Source organism: Anguilla rostrata, chromosome 9 (genome assembly GCF_018555375.3).
Source record: "Anguilla rostrata isolate EN2019 chromosome 9, ASM1855537v3, whole genome shotgun sequence".
NCBI classification, from domain to species: domain Eukaryota; kingdom Metazoa; phylum Chordata; class Actinopteri; order Anguilliformes; family Anguillidae; genus Anguilla; species Anguilla rostrata.
Window position 1 is genome coordinate 22,402,429 of NC_057941.1, and position 16,025 is coordinate 22,418,453.

At 42.8% G+C, this 16,025-nt stretch overlaps 1 protein-coding gene and 1 long non-coding RNA gene across 2 annotated transcripts; one reads left to right on the top strand and one right to left on the bottom strand.

The window, feature by feature from the left end:
• Positions 1-4,710: 4,710 nt before the first annotated feature.
• Positions 4,711-7,654, bottom strand: LOC135263274 (uncharacterized). The gene is made up of 2 exons (XR_010332424.1): positions 6,832-7,654; positions 4,711-6,427 (listed from the first exon to the last, which is right to left on the bottom strand). It is a non-coding gene; the product is annotated as an uncharacterized LOC135263274 (long non-coding RNA).
• On the top strand, positions 6,140-16,025 carry fez1 (fasciculation and elongation protein zeta 1 (zygin I)). The gene is made up of 9 exons (XM_064351068.1): positions 6,140-6,441; positions 8,505-8,604; positions 10,598-10,684; positions 10,889-11,057; positions 11,609-11,883; positions 13,498-13,578; positions 14,758-14,833; positions 15,146-15,211; positions 15,820-16,025. The coding sequence occupies exons 1-9, from the start codon at positions 6,140-6,142 to the stop codon at positions 15,834-15,836; spliced, it is 1,173 nt and encodes a 390-aa protein (XP_064207138.1). The 3' UTR covers positions 15,837-16,025.

A 16,025-nucleotide genomic window follows, 5' to 3' on the forward strand; every position in this document is an offset into this window, starting at 1 on the left:
AAATGCAGCCATGACCAGAAAGCTACAGATTTATATCTCGGTTGGCCGACTGCTGTTGTGAGACTAAACACAGTACTTATCCTCAATTACTTCAGAAAATATCAAGCAACTGAAATTGCTCTAGATAAAGATGTTTTTTTTCTATGAATGATCTAGTAAATGAAGTCAAATGCTTCCTATTAACTCCTATATTTGCATTCTGTTTTAATGTTGGAAGAGATCATGTTCAATGCACTGCAATCTCTAATGTAAGAAGATTCCTCACTATGCACCTAATCCTTATCTTATGAAGAAACCGGTTTAATTAAAATGTCAATTCTTTTTGGTTAGACACAATGAATTATTTTCCTGGAGGAAAGTGTAAGCATTTTTCATTTTCTGTGAAAGACTCCCCCTTCTATTATTTATACCTCAAAATGAGATTTTATACTTTTTGCTCTCATCTCACATATCGTTAATCACTCAGGGAAACTTTAAATCATATAATAACATGGTCTTGCCAACTAGATGTTTTTTTTTAAAGGACAGGAAGGATTACATTCTATTGGGAGTTAAGGGTTATGGGTATTGATTGCCAGTAAATTGTGATGACTGCAGCACTCTATTATTGGAAATGAAGAAATGCTACCTTAGTTGATATTGATTATTTTCAACATAGAAGTTCACTATCAGCTAGTTTCTATCACATACAAGCAAATTCACACCATCCCAACCCTTGTAAACTTGAGCTTAAATTATCAGTAACCTCCAGGAATCAAACCAGCATCCTAATGGTTAGAAACACTGTTCCTTAATCAGTATGCCACTTCAATGTTTTAAGTATTCCAGGGAAGTAACTGATAAGTCTTTCCATGAGGAGGTTCTGTATGGTAAAGAGACAGAAGCCAGGACTAGAGCACAATTTGTCCTTTAATTTCAGGAACCATTTAATGTATACATTTTTTGTCTTCAAAAATGCAGTTTAGAGCTCACCCTCAGAATTAAAGTCATTTTAGAAAGTGTATGTTCTGAAGGAGGCCACACTTCCATTTATGTATAAGAATAAATTACAGTATTAACACATTCTGTCCAGTTCATAGGTAATTGTTCAGAAAGGCCTGCATGACAGGATTCCATTGAAGGAACACCAGACCAGAGAACATTTTTCAATTAGAGCTGACCAGGATGACCAGGATATTACAAGGATGATAGGATGACAGGATAAATCTGAGTGAGATTAGTATTTGGAGTCTGCCAGGTCCGTATCGAACACAAACATACAAGATCAGAGCGAGGAAGGGGAAGAAATTACCTCTCCCCTTTAAATTATAACCACGGCAACCACCTCCAGTGTGACATTCTGCTGTGCAGGCCAAATCGCCATGGAAACGAGGCCCCTCAGTCACTTGAAGTCCTCTTCCACCATGCTGTGGTTTCAAGAAGTGGGGGGGGGATGGTGGTATGGGGGGTGGGTTGAGCTTACTGACAACAATCAGGTCATTCCAGTTATTTCCTACAAACGCCATGGGAACTTCAGGCTGAATTTAACGAACAAACCGCAGCTGATAACCGCTAACAACAGAAAAAAGTGAATAAATAATTAATACAAACAAGCGCCTATAACAGGTCTGCATCGTCGTTTGCCATTGACACATGCCTGAGCAGAGGGTTTTCAATTAATCTCGACAAAATTCAACTTGCTTCTTTACATAAACAAAAGACCAGTATGCTTGGGCAAGCAGTCAATAGCGTCTCTGATTGGGTTTCTGGGTAGCTTCCCCGATCCAGCCTTTCCGCTTATTCTCATTTTGCCCAGCAGGTGAATTGGGGGAGTTCTGTGCGATGATGTCATTTTTGGCAGTCAGTTTGGTGGTGAGAACTTCCCCCTACCAGTCAGATTATTGGCTCACTCTCTGGTCTCATTCATTCTCACGCCCATTTGTTGAGGGACAAAGTGCTGTTCTGAGTGCCAGCGCAGAAATAAGGACACCGACAATTTTACTGAGGAATCGGCACATGGACGTAGCGCTAGCCCAGCACTGCTGGCCAAAACCAACAAAGGTTATGCACATGACTCACGTTTATATATTTTCTAATAGTTTCTGTTAAAAAAACATAGGAGCAAAACACCACGTTAGGATTCCACCTAATAGATACTTTACACTGCCTTTTCTGTCTATGCATGTATGTATGTATGTATGTAGGCAAGTAAAAAGTGTATGCACACATCAAATTTGATCAGATCTGTATGTAGCAGCAGCTCAGTATGCATATCACAGCTGGATATATCATCTCCTGTGTGTCACATGAGGAAGCATGTCATTACGCCTACACTGCTTCATTCAAACAGAAGGCTGCTAGGCTGAACACTCATTACGGTGAAGCTGGGGCCAACCATATAAGGAAATTAGGGAAATTAGGGAACAAATCGTGCTAGATATTTTATCAAATGCACACGCGCAAACCTGCGATAGGCTGAAATGTGTTAGGGGTAGCTCGATCCACCATGGTTCTACAAATGCTGCTGCTTGCATAAAAGGCCCTCTCTCTACATCACAGATTAACTCCAGACAGGGATTAAGGACGTCGCTGCGATTGGCTAAGTTAAAAGAGGACACAGCAGTGCAGCGCATTATGATGTGTAATGGAGGAGGTGCAGCCGGTGAGTGATGACTCAATGGACGGCAAAAGCAGGCTGGCAGCTCCTCGCCTCCCTTTCGCTCCATATTGAATCCCTTTGTTTCTCCAGCACAGGAGTAGCTTGAGGATGTTTTAAAGGGAAAACTGTTTTCAGAAGCACGCCCATCAAAGCTTTCCAAGGCATTTTTACAGAAGAGGAGAAACAGGATTGCAAAGTCAAGGTCATCATTCAGAGGGAATTTTTTTTGGAATGGATCAGAGATTCCCGTTGCTATCCTGCTTGTGCTGTACTGTGAAGGAACCCAACAACCCCCCAAACCCCGCCCCCTCACCCTGCCCCCCTCACTTCCTCTCCCTTCAATTCAATTATTCATTCACGCTGCAGTTTCCCTGGCAGATGCTAATAACCTCCTGAAAACGTATTTCAAAGCCTGCCAGAAAAGGGAAAAGGAAGCAGAAAGGCCTGCTCGCCACAGAACCCCAAACGCAAGCCCCTCAAAGGCTAACGTCACGGACGGGGAGAGCTTCAGCGTCACAGCGCTCCGCTCAACCTCCACACGTCCTCCGCTCTGCCAATCATGAATATTCAGAGGACTGGGCCGTGGTAGGAGAGGGGGAGGGGGAGGGGGGCGTGGCCAGAGGGAAAAGAGAAGGAGAGGGAGGAGGAGGAGGGGCAGAGGGGGATGATTCTGACAGTCGCCGTAGTGATGTGCAGGCTCTCTATGTAGGTCTGCTGATTTGATGCAAAAACAACAGTCTCTCGCTCGGTGGGCTCAGACAGGGGGAAGCGGGGTCTAGAAAATACACGGGAGCGTGTCGCGAGACGGAGAGAAGGCGAGAGAGGAAGGGAGGTAAAGAACAAATAAGGAGCAGGGTCGCTGTTGTCTACCTCTCCCTCTCCATCCCTGCAAAGGGGATGCTCGCTGCTACCACTGTTTTGCCAGTGCTGGGCTTTTCAGATGAAGGAGGTGTAGAAGACATCTGAGCCACACAGAAGAGGCTCTCCCCATCGCTGCAGCAGAGAAAGGCAACGCGCATTCGTCCTCCTCAGGTAACGGTCACCCCTCTTCTCTCTTTCTCTATCTGCACCCATTGTTTTTCATTCATTTATCTATTTCCCACATCTGTACCCATCCATCCGGTCTCCCTCTCTCTCAGGCAGAAATGGTATGTTTTAGTTATCCATTTTCGCTGAACTGTGTATATTGATATAAAAACCAGTTGTACAATGAAGTATACCTACCAAAAAACCTTTTTATAATAATAATAATAATAATGACAATAATAATAATAATAATAATAATAATAAACTAACATTTCTCATGTAGGTCTTTGTCATTGTGCACGTGTACTTCATTGTAAAATAATAATAATAATAATGTGAACATACCATCTCTTCTGATTTACCTTGTGTTTTTATCATACTGCGGCTTAGGAAAGTGACAGGCGTACACTCTTTGAAGCTAATGGATGTAAACATATTCATGTTCAGCAGGGGAGGTCACGCCAGGCTTGCAATCATTTGAATATAAACAGCAGATACCATGTGTTCATACAAGACGCCCTAATCCAATTAATCCAGCTCCATTTAGGATTCTCAGCAGCTCAAGGTGTTCATGCACTGAATATCTTTTGCATTCATATGCATTGTGCTATAAAACATTGTTGGAAATCTAAAGCTTTTGCATCACTGCAGAACAAAGAGTATTCATTTCTGGATACAGATGCAATTTATTGTCCAATCCCTTCCCTGTGATTTTTTCATTCTTTGTCCAGTGTAAAATGTGGCCAGTGGTTCGTTGCTGTTACTTTGCCGGGAGTCTCCTGTTAGCACCCCTTCAGTTTCTGCAGGTTTTTTTTACATGGATCTGGCAGCAAAGTAGGAAACAGTGACAGGCCAGGGGCACATTAGCGATGAACAGGGCAGGTTCAGGTGAAGGTTACGCTTAATCCTTGATCCTGGGAATGCTAACTGACACACACACACACACACAACCACACACCTACCCTCCCCTGCACACACTCGGTAACCCCCCCTCAGCCCCCCCACAGTCTCACGCCAGTGCCTTGAACAACAAAAGACTAAGAATGTTCTTCTGGCTCATTCAGACTCTCTGCCTATGTCCGTTTTCAGTTTTATTGCTGAAAATGATCAGTAGGGCTTTAAAACAGATGCAGAAACATGATACAGGCTGTATGCTACATGCAAACATAAAACAAATGAACACATACAGCATTAGCCCCCTTGCTCTGATTTAATTTGTCAGCTGGAGGCTAAGAAACCGTAGAATCCACATTTGAGCTAGAGCCCTTTCACTTGCTGACACACACACGAAGTTGGACGTCTCATGGAGGCACGCATTGCAGAGCAGACGAAATACATCCGCCTCTGGCCTGTTTTAAAAGGGCCCAACAGATTGTGACCTACCGCTGTATTCCCAGTCTACCTATTTGTCTGGGACAAACCCTCATTAGTTTGACCACAATGTCAAATAAGGCTGGCATGAAAACAAAACAAGGGAGAGTGAGGGTGAGGGTCGGTAAGTGAGTAAGTGATTGAGAGATACTTTGATTTCCTCTGCTGAGTAATAATATTGATAAAAGAACAGGCTTACAGAAGCCTCTTGGAGTGAATTAAGTCTACATCTCTTCCTCTGGAGAGGACAGGGATAAGCTTCCAAAAATGGCATTTGTATCATAATCAAGTCACCTGATGGAGCAGAAGCCTTTTTAAATCCATTTGAGTTGCGATCGTTGGCATGCAGAGGTTATATTAGAATTATGAAATATAGGCTACTTACACAATACCATCTGCAAACTGATTGGTCAACAGGGCCCTCACAATACAACTGAGCAACTCTTTGATCCCCTCTAATTGAAAAAGGCATCAAAGCATCAAATAGGTTTTTTTTATTTTTTATGAAACACTCATTTTCCCCATCCAAGACAGGACAGTGTTTCAGAAGGTATTTTACTGTGAGTGTTGATTCCGGAAAGCATGTGCCACTGCTAATGACTACTGAGATAATGCCCCTGATAATAACTGTAATGTACAGTAGTAGCCTGCCAATTTTGTAATCTTTCCCTTTCAAGGCTCTGTCCCCAAGTCCCAAACTTCATCAGCAAAAAAGAAAATCTCTGCCATCCGAAATACAATTCAACCACATTCCCAAAGGAATCTGAATGGATATATCAGTCCTCTGTTTTCCTTTCATTCTTTTTGCATGATTGAATTGCCTATTCATTATGAAGAAAATAAACTACCAGAATGCAATGCATATGTAATATATACTATACAGTTATACATGTTGAAGGGCATATCTTTGAGTTTCTGAAAGAATTATGGCTTATATATATTTTTATCTTAGTAATTCTTTCAGATTCTTTTGAAGTACCAGTCAGGGTGACCTCTTTGATATCATTACTGACTTAACTCTAAAGAAATACGCAAAATGACAAACGGCAGGTGAAGTATTGACACTTCCTCGCTCCAAACAGACTTACAAGCGAGAAGGGCAGGATGGAGGCCCCACTGGTGTGCCTGGACGAGGAGTTTGATGACCTGCGGCCCTGCAGGGCGGAAGAACAGGAGCAGGAGCCACTGCGTCCCTACGGCACCGTCCCGCTCACCCGGGAGGACTTCTCCGAGCTGGAGAACTTCTCAGAGATGATCAGCTTCAAGTCCATGGAGGACCTGGTCAACGAGTTCGATGAGAAGCTCGACGTGTGTTTCCACAACTATGACACCAAGACAGAGGGGCTGGCGCCAGTGCGCAACCAGTCCCACACGGAGGAGGATGAGGAACGGCTGCAGGACGAAGAGTGAGTGTCATCAGTGCCCCTTTCCTACAAACTCTCAGATGGGTCAATGTAAATGATGCAATGATATACTGTTAGCATTCACTGCAGACATTAGTTATTTCTGTTGTATGAAGAACCAAAAACTGTCAACTGTCCGCACGCTGCAGTTGGCCTGTCTTTTTTCCAGATTTATGTAGAGGACATTCAGTGTTTAAACTGCTGCTCCTTCTGGGTAGAAGGCGTAGCCTAAATCAAATGATCATTTTGGCTGTGAACCTGAACCAAGCAGGGAAATGTGTCTTACGCAACCTCACAGCTGAGCGCAAAACGCAGAGAACAGTGAAATACTATAAAGCCGACTACGCCTCACAATTGCGCTTTTCTTCATTGGCTCTGAATTATTAATCGTACCTTCATACGCCTCGGTTGCTCTTGCAGCGTGTGTCTGCTGCACCAGCAGGTAGTCCCCAAAGAGATGAGCCGACAGCTTGGAAGCAGAAACCATGCCTTTTCCACACTCACTGTCTAAAAATAGTAGGCTACTCTTTGTTAGAAATAGCACCGATTGTTTTGTTTTTTCCCCTCGCGACTATATTGATCTACGCTCACTAAAATGCCAGTCTACGACTAGGTTAACGCGAATAGCCTACAACTAGCTAATTTCAACAATGCTGACGTTTAAAAATCATTTTACGCTGACCGGGCGTCCTGTTTTCCCCGTAGCCTACATTTCTTTTTGGAACAGTAAGTAGCCTATCCGTTCAGACAGGATTTCTAAATTCCTAAAATGTCCGGGGAATTGCTCGTTCCATCGAACATATATAGGCTATAAACAAAGAGGTTAGCATTATGTTAATAACGCCCACCCGCCCCTGTTCTCTACTTGTAGGCGCAGTGTAGACAGCATTTGTTCCTTTCTAATGACACAACAACTTGACAGCTGACATGAGCTATAAATTTTGTCCTTAACATTAGCCTACGCTACTTCCAAGCAATTAAAACAAAACAGTACGCTTATTCAACCAGAAAGCACGGCAGGGTAACTGTTCGTCGTGTATCTTGGACCATAAAATTGTTATTGGTAAACTAGTGGAACTAAATATATTTTGTCGTTCTTTCATTCTGTTAACGTACAGTAGTTGAGCTCCTGTTGTTGAGTGTGTGTTATTAGATAGAAAGCTGCTGAGAAGTCAGGGGTGCTGGCGAATATGCACTTGTTCCCCCTATTGTTGGGCGGGAGAACAAAGGGATGTCCCGAGACTCCGTGGTTAAAGCTCATGCCCCCCAGAAGGATTAAGCCATGTATAGTGCTCAAGAACAAGACCAGCCTGGAATTATCTTAGTTCTAATTATCAAACCTAAATCTGCATTTAGAATTTCTGATACAAATAAATAATTCCCTGATATTAATGTAACCATCAGTGCTTAAAAAAGCACACAACGCTTTTTGACCAAAGTAACTGAAAAGGAAAGATTTTTCAGTACAGCACCTGTCCAATACTTGAAGGAAAGATGTGGCTGGTAGGGAGGAGTTGGGTAGGCTAGGGTGTGTGTGGAGGTAATTATTGAAAATTAAAAATGTTAGAAATGCAAATGGTTAAACGAGGCAATATCTATCTTCTGATCAATGAAAGGCAAAGTGACTAATTGTTATGGAGCAGCTCCCTCCTCTTCCTTAATCCACCAATATTTTTTCTTCAAATGTGCTAAAAAAACATCTATATGTGCTTCCCATTCAAACCTGAAATCATGAAAAACACCAAATTATAGAAAGCAGAACATCTTTATGTTTTATTACCACATTTGAAAACAGGACCTCCCACGCAATGCTTCTTCAAAGGTACTGGCACACAGTTTTATAAAGAACATTGGTCAAAGGGTCTCTCACAAGGCTGAAGAAGATGGTTTCATCTAAATGAGGTGGGGGGGGGGGGGCATGAAATAATTTGAGGATGTTTTGTATGGTGGGCAGTGCTGCAGTGAATGAAACACTATTTCTGTGAACCAAATGTTTAAAATGTAAAGTCTTTTTATTATAAACTGCGGCTAATCCTTGTCTGAAAACCCTTCCTTTGTGTTTCTAGTGTGTGGGATGCTCTGACCGATAACTACCTGCCCTCCTCTGGATCCAGCTGGGACAGTCCAAACTCAGAGGTGCTGAACGGAAATTTGTCCGATCAGGAGGTACCGTGTCTAATCCAAAATAATTTTGTTTCCCCGTGCTGAACATTTACATCATATTTTTTCCAGTGTTTGCTGGTCTTTCCTATTATACAGACTTTCATATTTTTCTCTCACAATGAATGTTTGGAAAATCACATAGGGCCATAAAGTAAATTAAAAAAAACTAAGTTGGTGGCTCACTTTTTTATGTGTTATCAGTATTAACATAAAAATAAATGGTGTCTTTATGTGGTTTGTGCTTGGGAGCTCACAGTAGCTGTTGAAGTAGAAGTTTCACAGAAAGGCTGTGGACGTTGTGCGGGAGTTGGGGGGGGGTAATCGTTTCTCTGGCAGCCAGCTGCAGCTTCACTCCCTGTCTGCTGTCAGATTACAGGGCAGGCAGCCGGAGTCTAATTGTCTCCTCACAAAAATCCTGCCAGAAACTTCCTGCGCTCTGCATTACACACACACGCACACACACACACACACACACATACACGCACACACTCTCTTGCCCCCTTTCCAATTAGTTCTAGCAATCTGAAGCTCTTACTCAGGAGTTGAGAATACAATAGACCAATATGAAACACATTTGCACTTGAAACATGGAATATAATTAGCTTCCCGTCATTTGTTTTTCAAAAAAGTCCTTCTTTCATTTGTTTGAGTTTGACAAAATCACTGCAAAGTCTGATGCTCGTTAAGAGTTTCTATCTTTCCCTTCAAGGGGGGCAAAACCAGACAGCGGTGGCCAGTTTTGCGTACTTTGCATTTTCAGCCATCCTGATGATTCCTTTCTTCCAGGATCTGACTGATTTTCTGGATAAAATGGGAATTTCTGTCTGGGTGGAACTGATTTTATTTTTCATATTACTGAGGATAATCATTGTCATAATACAGTGTACACATGAACACCATCTGATCTCTAGCCTCCTGACAGACTGGGGTCTTCAAAGAGTGGGTATTGCACATATAGAACCCAGCTCACATATTAAGCTAAGGTGACGTTATACCCTTATATTATTTGAATTGAGGCATCTGCATTAAGGAATGCTACAAAATAACGGTTTCTTTTGGGATTATCCTTCAGAAGAACTGTAGCAAAATTTAAAAGTAAATGTATATTACATTTTGGTGATATTTCTTTAGAGTGAGTGTAGTGTAGTCTTTTAAGCTGTGGTAGTTGTGGTTCAATAGTCCATCATACGCCGAACCCATTGGGAGCCAGCCTATTCTAAACCACCAAGCTGAAAGGCTGCCCCCCACTGCAGACTTTTGAAATGAGATCTACACCACAGCCTGATAGGATCGGAAGTCTAACTGCTAATTAGTCTGACTGCTAATTGACAATCTTTTATGCAGTACAAGTAAGAGTTATTATCTGTTAATCTCTTCAAGAGCTTTGATGCTAGTTTACAGGAATGCCAGTGCAAATCTAGAAACAACTGGAAGGTTTAAGTGTCATTTAAACCCCACAACTACTTAACAAAGTCACATTACACTACGTGACAAAAGGAGACAACATCATCTGCAAATCTCTCACAAATCACTAGTACCATCAAACACGTCCCTAACAGATGACTCCCTGAGATAGGGTTGCACCTGTTTTATTTGAGATGTGAAAATGCGCCACGTGGCCAGGAGGGATTTGAGCATTCAGTTAAAGTTTCAATGGCCATATTTTACAATGACAGCTGAAGTGGCCCCCTGGGGAGAGGGAAGGAGCGGAGTGCGCAAGAAGCAGGGCGCGGAGGCTGACATGCCGCTGGAGGCGTGCGGCAGCGAGCCGGTAGCGGCAGAGAGAGAAAATAGGGCCCCGGGAAATCTTTCAGACGGAGCTGTCACATACGTGAGCGGGAGGAGGGGAGGGGAGAGCAGTGGACTAATGACCAGCCATTAGCCCACTGACACGCTTCCAGCTGTGACCTCCTCGTTTCTCGACAGCAGACGCTGCCAACGAGCACAGCTAGTGATCTGTTATCGCCCCCACCCCCCTCCCCCCTTCTCATTCCAGATCCACGAAAAGGAAGAGGAGGAAATGAACGAGAGGAACGAGAACGCAAACTGCCTGAACGAGGAGCCGCTCGTAACGGCTGATCAGGTGACTGTGAAAAGGCATTGGCCACTGCAGCCAACAGGGCATTTTTGCTCTCTCAGGACAGGGGCACATGCTTCAGAATTTGTTAGTGTCTTATCTATGTTTCTCTTTTGCCAAAAAAATTTCTTTTGTAAAAACAGAAATAAAACATTTTCAATTGAGAGAGAGAGTGAGAGAGAAGATCTGAGTGAATATCCTCACTACCAGGTGATTGAGGAGATTGTGGAGATGATGGAGAATTCTCCAGACCCGGGGGAGACGGAGGAGGAAGAAGAAGAGGTGGACAGCGGGCACTCCTCACCCCAGTCCAACCCTTCCCTGCTGGAGGAGATCCGCGCCCTATCCCAGGCTTCAAACAACAACTGCTCCTACGAAGGTATTGTACGGCCCTCTCTCTGGGGCTGCTCCTTCTGCTGATGCATGCATTGGCACCCACCCCAGACCCAGCTTCCTGTTAATGTAGGATGCTGGGAAAACTCCCTAGCTCTGGGAAAAAGGGTGATACTTTTCTATCAATAGAGGACAAATAAGATTTGTCTTTCGGTTAGAATGAAGTCATCTTGTTAGAGCTGAGGTGGAAAATGAATTATGGCAGTTGTGGATGGACATAAGGCATAATGGAGAGCTTCTGCTTCACAATCTGGCCCCTCTGCATGGGTGTAAATCATGTGATGTGTTGCACGTGTGTGTGTTTGTTTGTATGTGTGTGTGTGTGTGTGTGTGTGTGCATGTGCATGTGTGTGTGTGGTGATGTGTGCTGTTTTGTGTTGTGCTGTGTGATTTGTGTTTGCTTGGATGTGTGTGAGTGTGTGTGGGTGTGATTGTGTGTGTGTGTGTGTGTGTGTGTGTGTATTTGTGTGTGTATGTCTGTGTGTTTGCCTGTGTGTGTGTGCATGCGTACGTTTACCATCTGTGCCCTGCCCGCAGGCCTGAGCCTGATGCCCAGCTCGGCGCTGGCGGAGCTGCTGTGCCGGGTGGAGGCTGCTATCCGCCAGCACTCAGAGGAGCTGGTGACACAGCTGGCCCGGCGCGATGAGCTGGAGTTCGAGAAGGAGGTGAAGAACACCTTCATCACAGCGCTGATGGAGGTGCAGAACAGGCAGAAGGAGCAGAGGGAGCTCAGCAAACGCCGCCGCCGGGACAAGGGCCTGAGCCTGCAGGGGCCCGTTCGCCCTGAGAAGCCCGGCACCATGCCTCTGAAGGTCTGCGCTCGCTTTCCCACATTCCCTCTGAAACCACGGAGATGCACCCTCTCATAAAGTCATGGACAATTTCCTTTTATGAGCTTCAAATATCCCACAGTGCTTGACATTTTTAAAATACTGTATTATCTTCCTGGAAAATCCATGGGGAGGTTATGGAAAGTTTCCGGTTCTAATCCCCAAATTGTCCATCCACTGTCCAAGAAAACTGTATTTCTTAGACTGGGTCTTTTTTAAAGTTGTTTAAAAGCTATCGAGAAACAATATGTCTCAGAATAGATTTCTCCCTGCAGTTCTCTCCTCAAAGCAGCTTGCGGTCCCAGAAGTTATGTTACTTCCAGAAAACAGAAAAAAAACTGAAAATATGTTTTATCCTTTCATAGTCCTTCGACAAACATCTTCCAAAGTAGTGGATATTTCTGTGGAAAACCTGGCAGATTGGGGTGAAGGTTTAGGGTTGGGGAATATAGCATTGGCCATTAGCATCAAGCTGACGCCTTTGCAAAGGTGAATTCTGCAGACAGTCTGTGCCATTGGCTTGGATAATGGATCTAGAAACCATTAGCCTTCGAGTGCACTTACAGGAAGAGCTGACCGTCGAAGAGAGGGAGGCACTTTTCGCATTATGATGTATATGTGAGAAATTCCAGGAACTGACAAGCTGCTCTGACAATTTGCTTTTACACAACAGCATATTTTGTTCCAGACAATTCATAAATTCACATTTCCTTCATTGCATGTGTTTAACTTACCCCCAATTGCCGTACATTTCCTCTAAAACTAACATTTCTGTAACCATGCAGTTTTAACCAAACTATTTTGTATTTGTTTATTGTTTCTTCTAAAAAAATTAATTTAAAAGTTTTTCAGTAATTTAGGCATTCTGTTCTGCTCTCCATGTGTCCGATTCATTGTGTTTTATATTCTTAAATAGTCCTGTCGCATGTATGTTCTATTGTCATATGTTCCATTCCTTGTGTTAAGTGTCTCATTCTGTTACTGGTTCTGTTCTGTATGGTGTGTGTACTTAACATGTTCTGTTCTTAATGCGTCAAACTCCCATTCTGTTCAAAATTATCATGTTTTGTGTGCTTAATGTTTTCTGTTCTTGTGTATTCTGTTCTATATGTTTTGTGTGCAGTACTTAATGTGCTATGTTCTTGTGTATTCTGTTCTGTTTTGCATACTTAATGTATTCGATTACCCACATGCTCTGTATTCTCTTCTGAATTTATGTCCCTTATGCTCTTCTCTTGATGTGCCCTGTTAATTGCATGTTGTGTCAGGGCCGGCCCAGGGTTTTTGGGGGCCCTAAACAAAAAGTCTATATGGGGCCCTCTGTTTCGGTCGAAAACCACCCCCCAAGCCCCAGCCAGCAAGATATGCTACAATTATTTATTAAAAATATATACAGTATATTAAAACAACATAATGTAGCAGATTTGAACAAAGTGCGAAAACAACAGGCTATAAATCAAATTTTTGGAGGGAGGGGGCCCCGAACCAATCGCGAGGCCCTAAACAAATGTTTATTGGGTCGGGCCGGCCCTGTGTTGTGTTCTTCATTTAACCTGTTCCTTCAGTTTTCTGTTTCTCGTCTGTTTCCTCTTGTAGCGCTTCAGTATGGAGGGTCTTTCCAACATTCTGCAGACAGGGATCAGACAGACGTTTGGTAACTCAGGGACAGACAAACAGGTGAGGACTTTATTGCATCAGAGATTTCACACCTTAAAATAATAGTCATCTTGAAGTTGTAAAACTACACTATTATGACTAAAAGTATCTGGATACCCCTTGGTCTTTGGGCTGTTTTTCATGGTTTTGGTTAGGCCCCCTAACTTAAGTGAAGGCAAATATTAATGCCACTGCATGCAATCATATTCTAGATGATTCTGTGCTTCCCCAACAGTTTTGGGAAGGCCCTTTCCTGTTTCAGAATTGCAATGCCCCCAGGCACACAGCAGGATCCATATAGAAATGATTTTGTCGAGAACGGTGTGGAAGCACTTGACTGGCCTGCATAAACCCTGACCTCAAACCCATCCAACACCTTTGGGATCAATTGGAAAGCCAACTGCAAGCCAGGGCTAATCACCTAATCGGTGTCCAACCTCACTAATGCTTTTCTGGCTGAATATGAGCAAATCCCTGCAGCAGTGCTCCAACATCTTATATAAAGCCTTCCCAGAAGAGTGGAGGTTGTTATAGCAGCAATGGGTGGACCAACTCCATATTAATGCCCATTATTTTGGATGAAATGTCAGATGTCAGGTGTAGACATGCTTTTGGCCATATAGTTTATATTTCAAAGTACATTTCTGATGGGGGGGGGGGGGTGGTATGGTGGTATAGTCAGGAGAACTTTTGCCTCACTGCAAGAGAGTGTTCCTCCAGGTAACCTGGTTGTCCTTGGGGTTTGAGTGTGTGAATGAAAGGTGTATGGGCTCTACACTTGATTGATGACCTGTCAAGAGTGTATTCCTGTCCTTCACCCAATGTCCAAGTGGCAAGCAGTTTAGAAAATTAATGGTTGGATAGATGGATGAATAGATGGTTTGATGGGTGAATTTTTGAGGGGTTCTTTACAACTCTCAAATTGACTGTTTTCTATTGTTCTTTTTATGCACAGTGGCTGTACTTCCATTGTCTGATTACATCTGATACTTCTCACTATATGATTTGAAATTAGTAATATTCTGTGAGGAGTGAGTCATTTTTGTTAATCATATTAATTGGGGAATTATTAGACACATACATTAGACACAGTCTTATGAGTGCCATAGACAATATGTGATTCATTAAATACATTGTTGCTCGCATTTCAATGCCATTTTTTCTGTGTTTCATACATTTCCATTGTCTGTTTCTCTGCAGTATCTGAACACAGTGATTCCATTTGAAAAGAAAGGAACCCCTCCCACTGTGGAGGACCTTCAGATGCTGACAAAAAGTAAGGTCATGTCATGTACTCAACCACAGCAATCTGTCACAATCTGATCACAATGCACACTGTACAGTTGTGAATAAACTACTGTCTTTTGCTTTCAAGACCTACTTCTACAGAACAAATACAGAATATATGTTGGTAATGCTATTTTGGTAACCATGAGTATAAAAAGTTGTTTGTCATCCCATCTTGAGTGTTGAATCATAGATCTCTCTTTGTGGCTATTATACTTTGTCTGGAACAATATTTGGATTTTGTGTCTCAAAAGAGCCTCACATCTGCTTTAAGTGCTTATATTTTCTTCCTGTTCCTCAGTTCTTTATGCAATGAAAGAAAACAGTGAGAAGGTGCCAACATTGCTAACTGACTACATTTTGAAAGGTAAAAAAAAAAATGAATTCTCTTTTCTTACTCTGAAATAACCAAGAACATTGAGGGTTGCAAAGTTGGTGCTGATGACGATGATGATTATGTTGGTGGGTATTGCAGTCATGATCATGGTTGTGGATTATGGTCAGTTATGGTTATTACAACAATAATTGTGTGCGTAATAACTATATGAGGCTAATGATTATGATAATGAAAATGATTCTAATGATGTTGATGGTGACCGGGAAGTGTGGTTAGGTTAGGCATGGTAGTCATGCCCACCTTGTGAAAATACAGCAAAGATAAAACAATTAAATGGTGCATGTTTGTTCATTTACTTTATTATCACACAAAACATAGAGTACATATTTTTTGGCCATATAAATACTAGTAACAACCAACAAGATATGTGGTTCAGAAGGCACTGGATAGGACACACCCGTAAATACGGAGAGGTTCTGTACCATTCCGTTAGCCCTTTCCATAGTATTTTCTTTTGTTTCTGTGCATTTGAATGAGTGAAGTCATGTGACTTCAGAATCACCTTCTAAAGTCACCTGACTTCACTGAGTGTTGATGATGATGTTAATGATCCCCCGCGTAATGCTGTGTTTCTGCAGTGCTCTGTCCTACCTAAGCGTGTGTGAAGGGGCTACTGAGTGAGTTTGAGGTGAGGGGCGTGGCGATTCCAGGCGGCTCAGAGTGCCTCCCCTCCACCCCGAGTCAAAGCTGCATGAGTTCCTATCCATTGCTGATGATGGACCATTACATCTATCCATTGTACCTGACCCATTCAGACCCCCAATAAATGTCTGCCTTTGCTGAA

What these genes read in the sequence shown, in the direction of transcription:
- fez1 (XM_064351068.1), top strand. Translation starts at nt 6,140, where the DNA reads ATGGAGGCCCCACTGGTGTGCCTGGACGAGGAGTTTGATGACCTGCGG. An exon ending in GAAATTTGTCCGATCAGGAG is followed by an intron (nt 8,605 to 10,597) that starts GTACCGTGTCTA and finishes TTCTCATTCCAG; the next exon opens with ATCCACGAAAAGGAAGAGGA. An exon ending in CCTTCAGATGCTGACAAAAA is followed by an intron (nt 14,834 to 15,145) that starts GTAAGGTCATGT and finishes CCTGTTCCTCAG; the next exon opens with TTCTTTATGCAATGAAAGAA.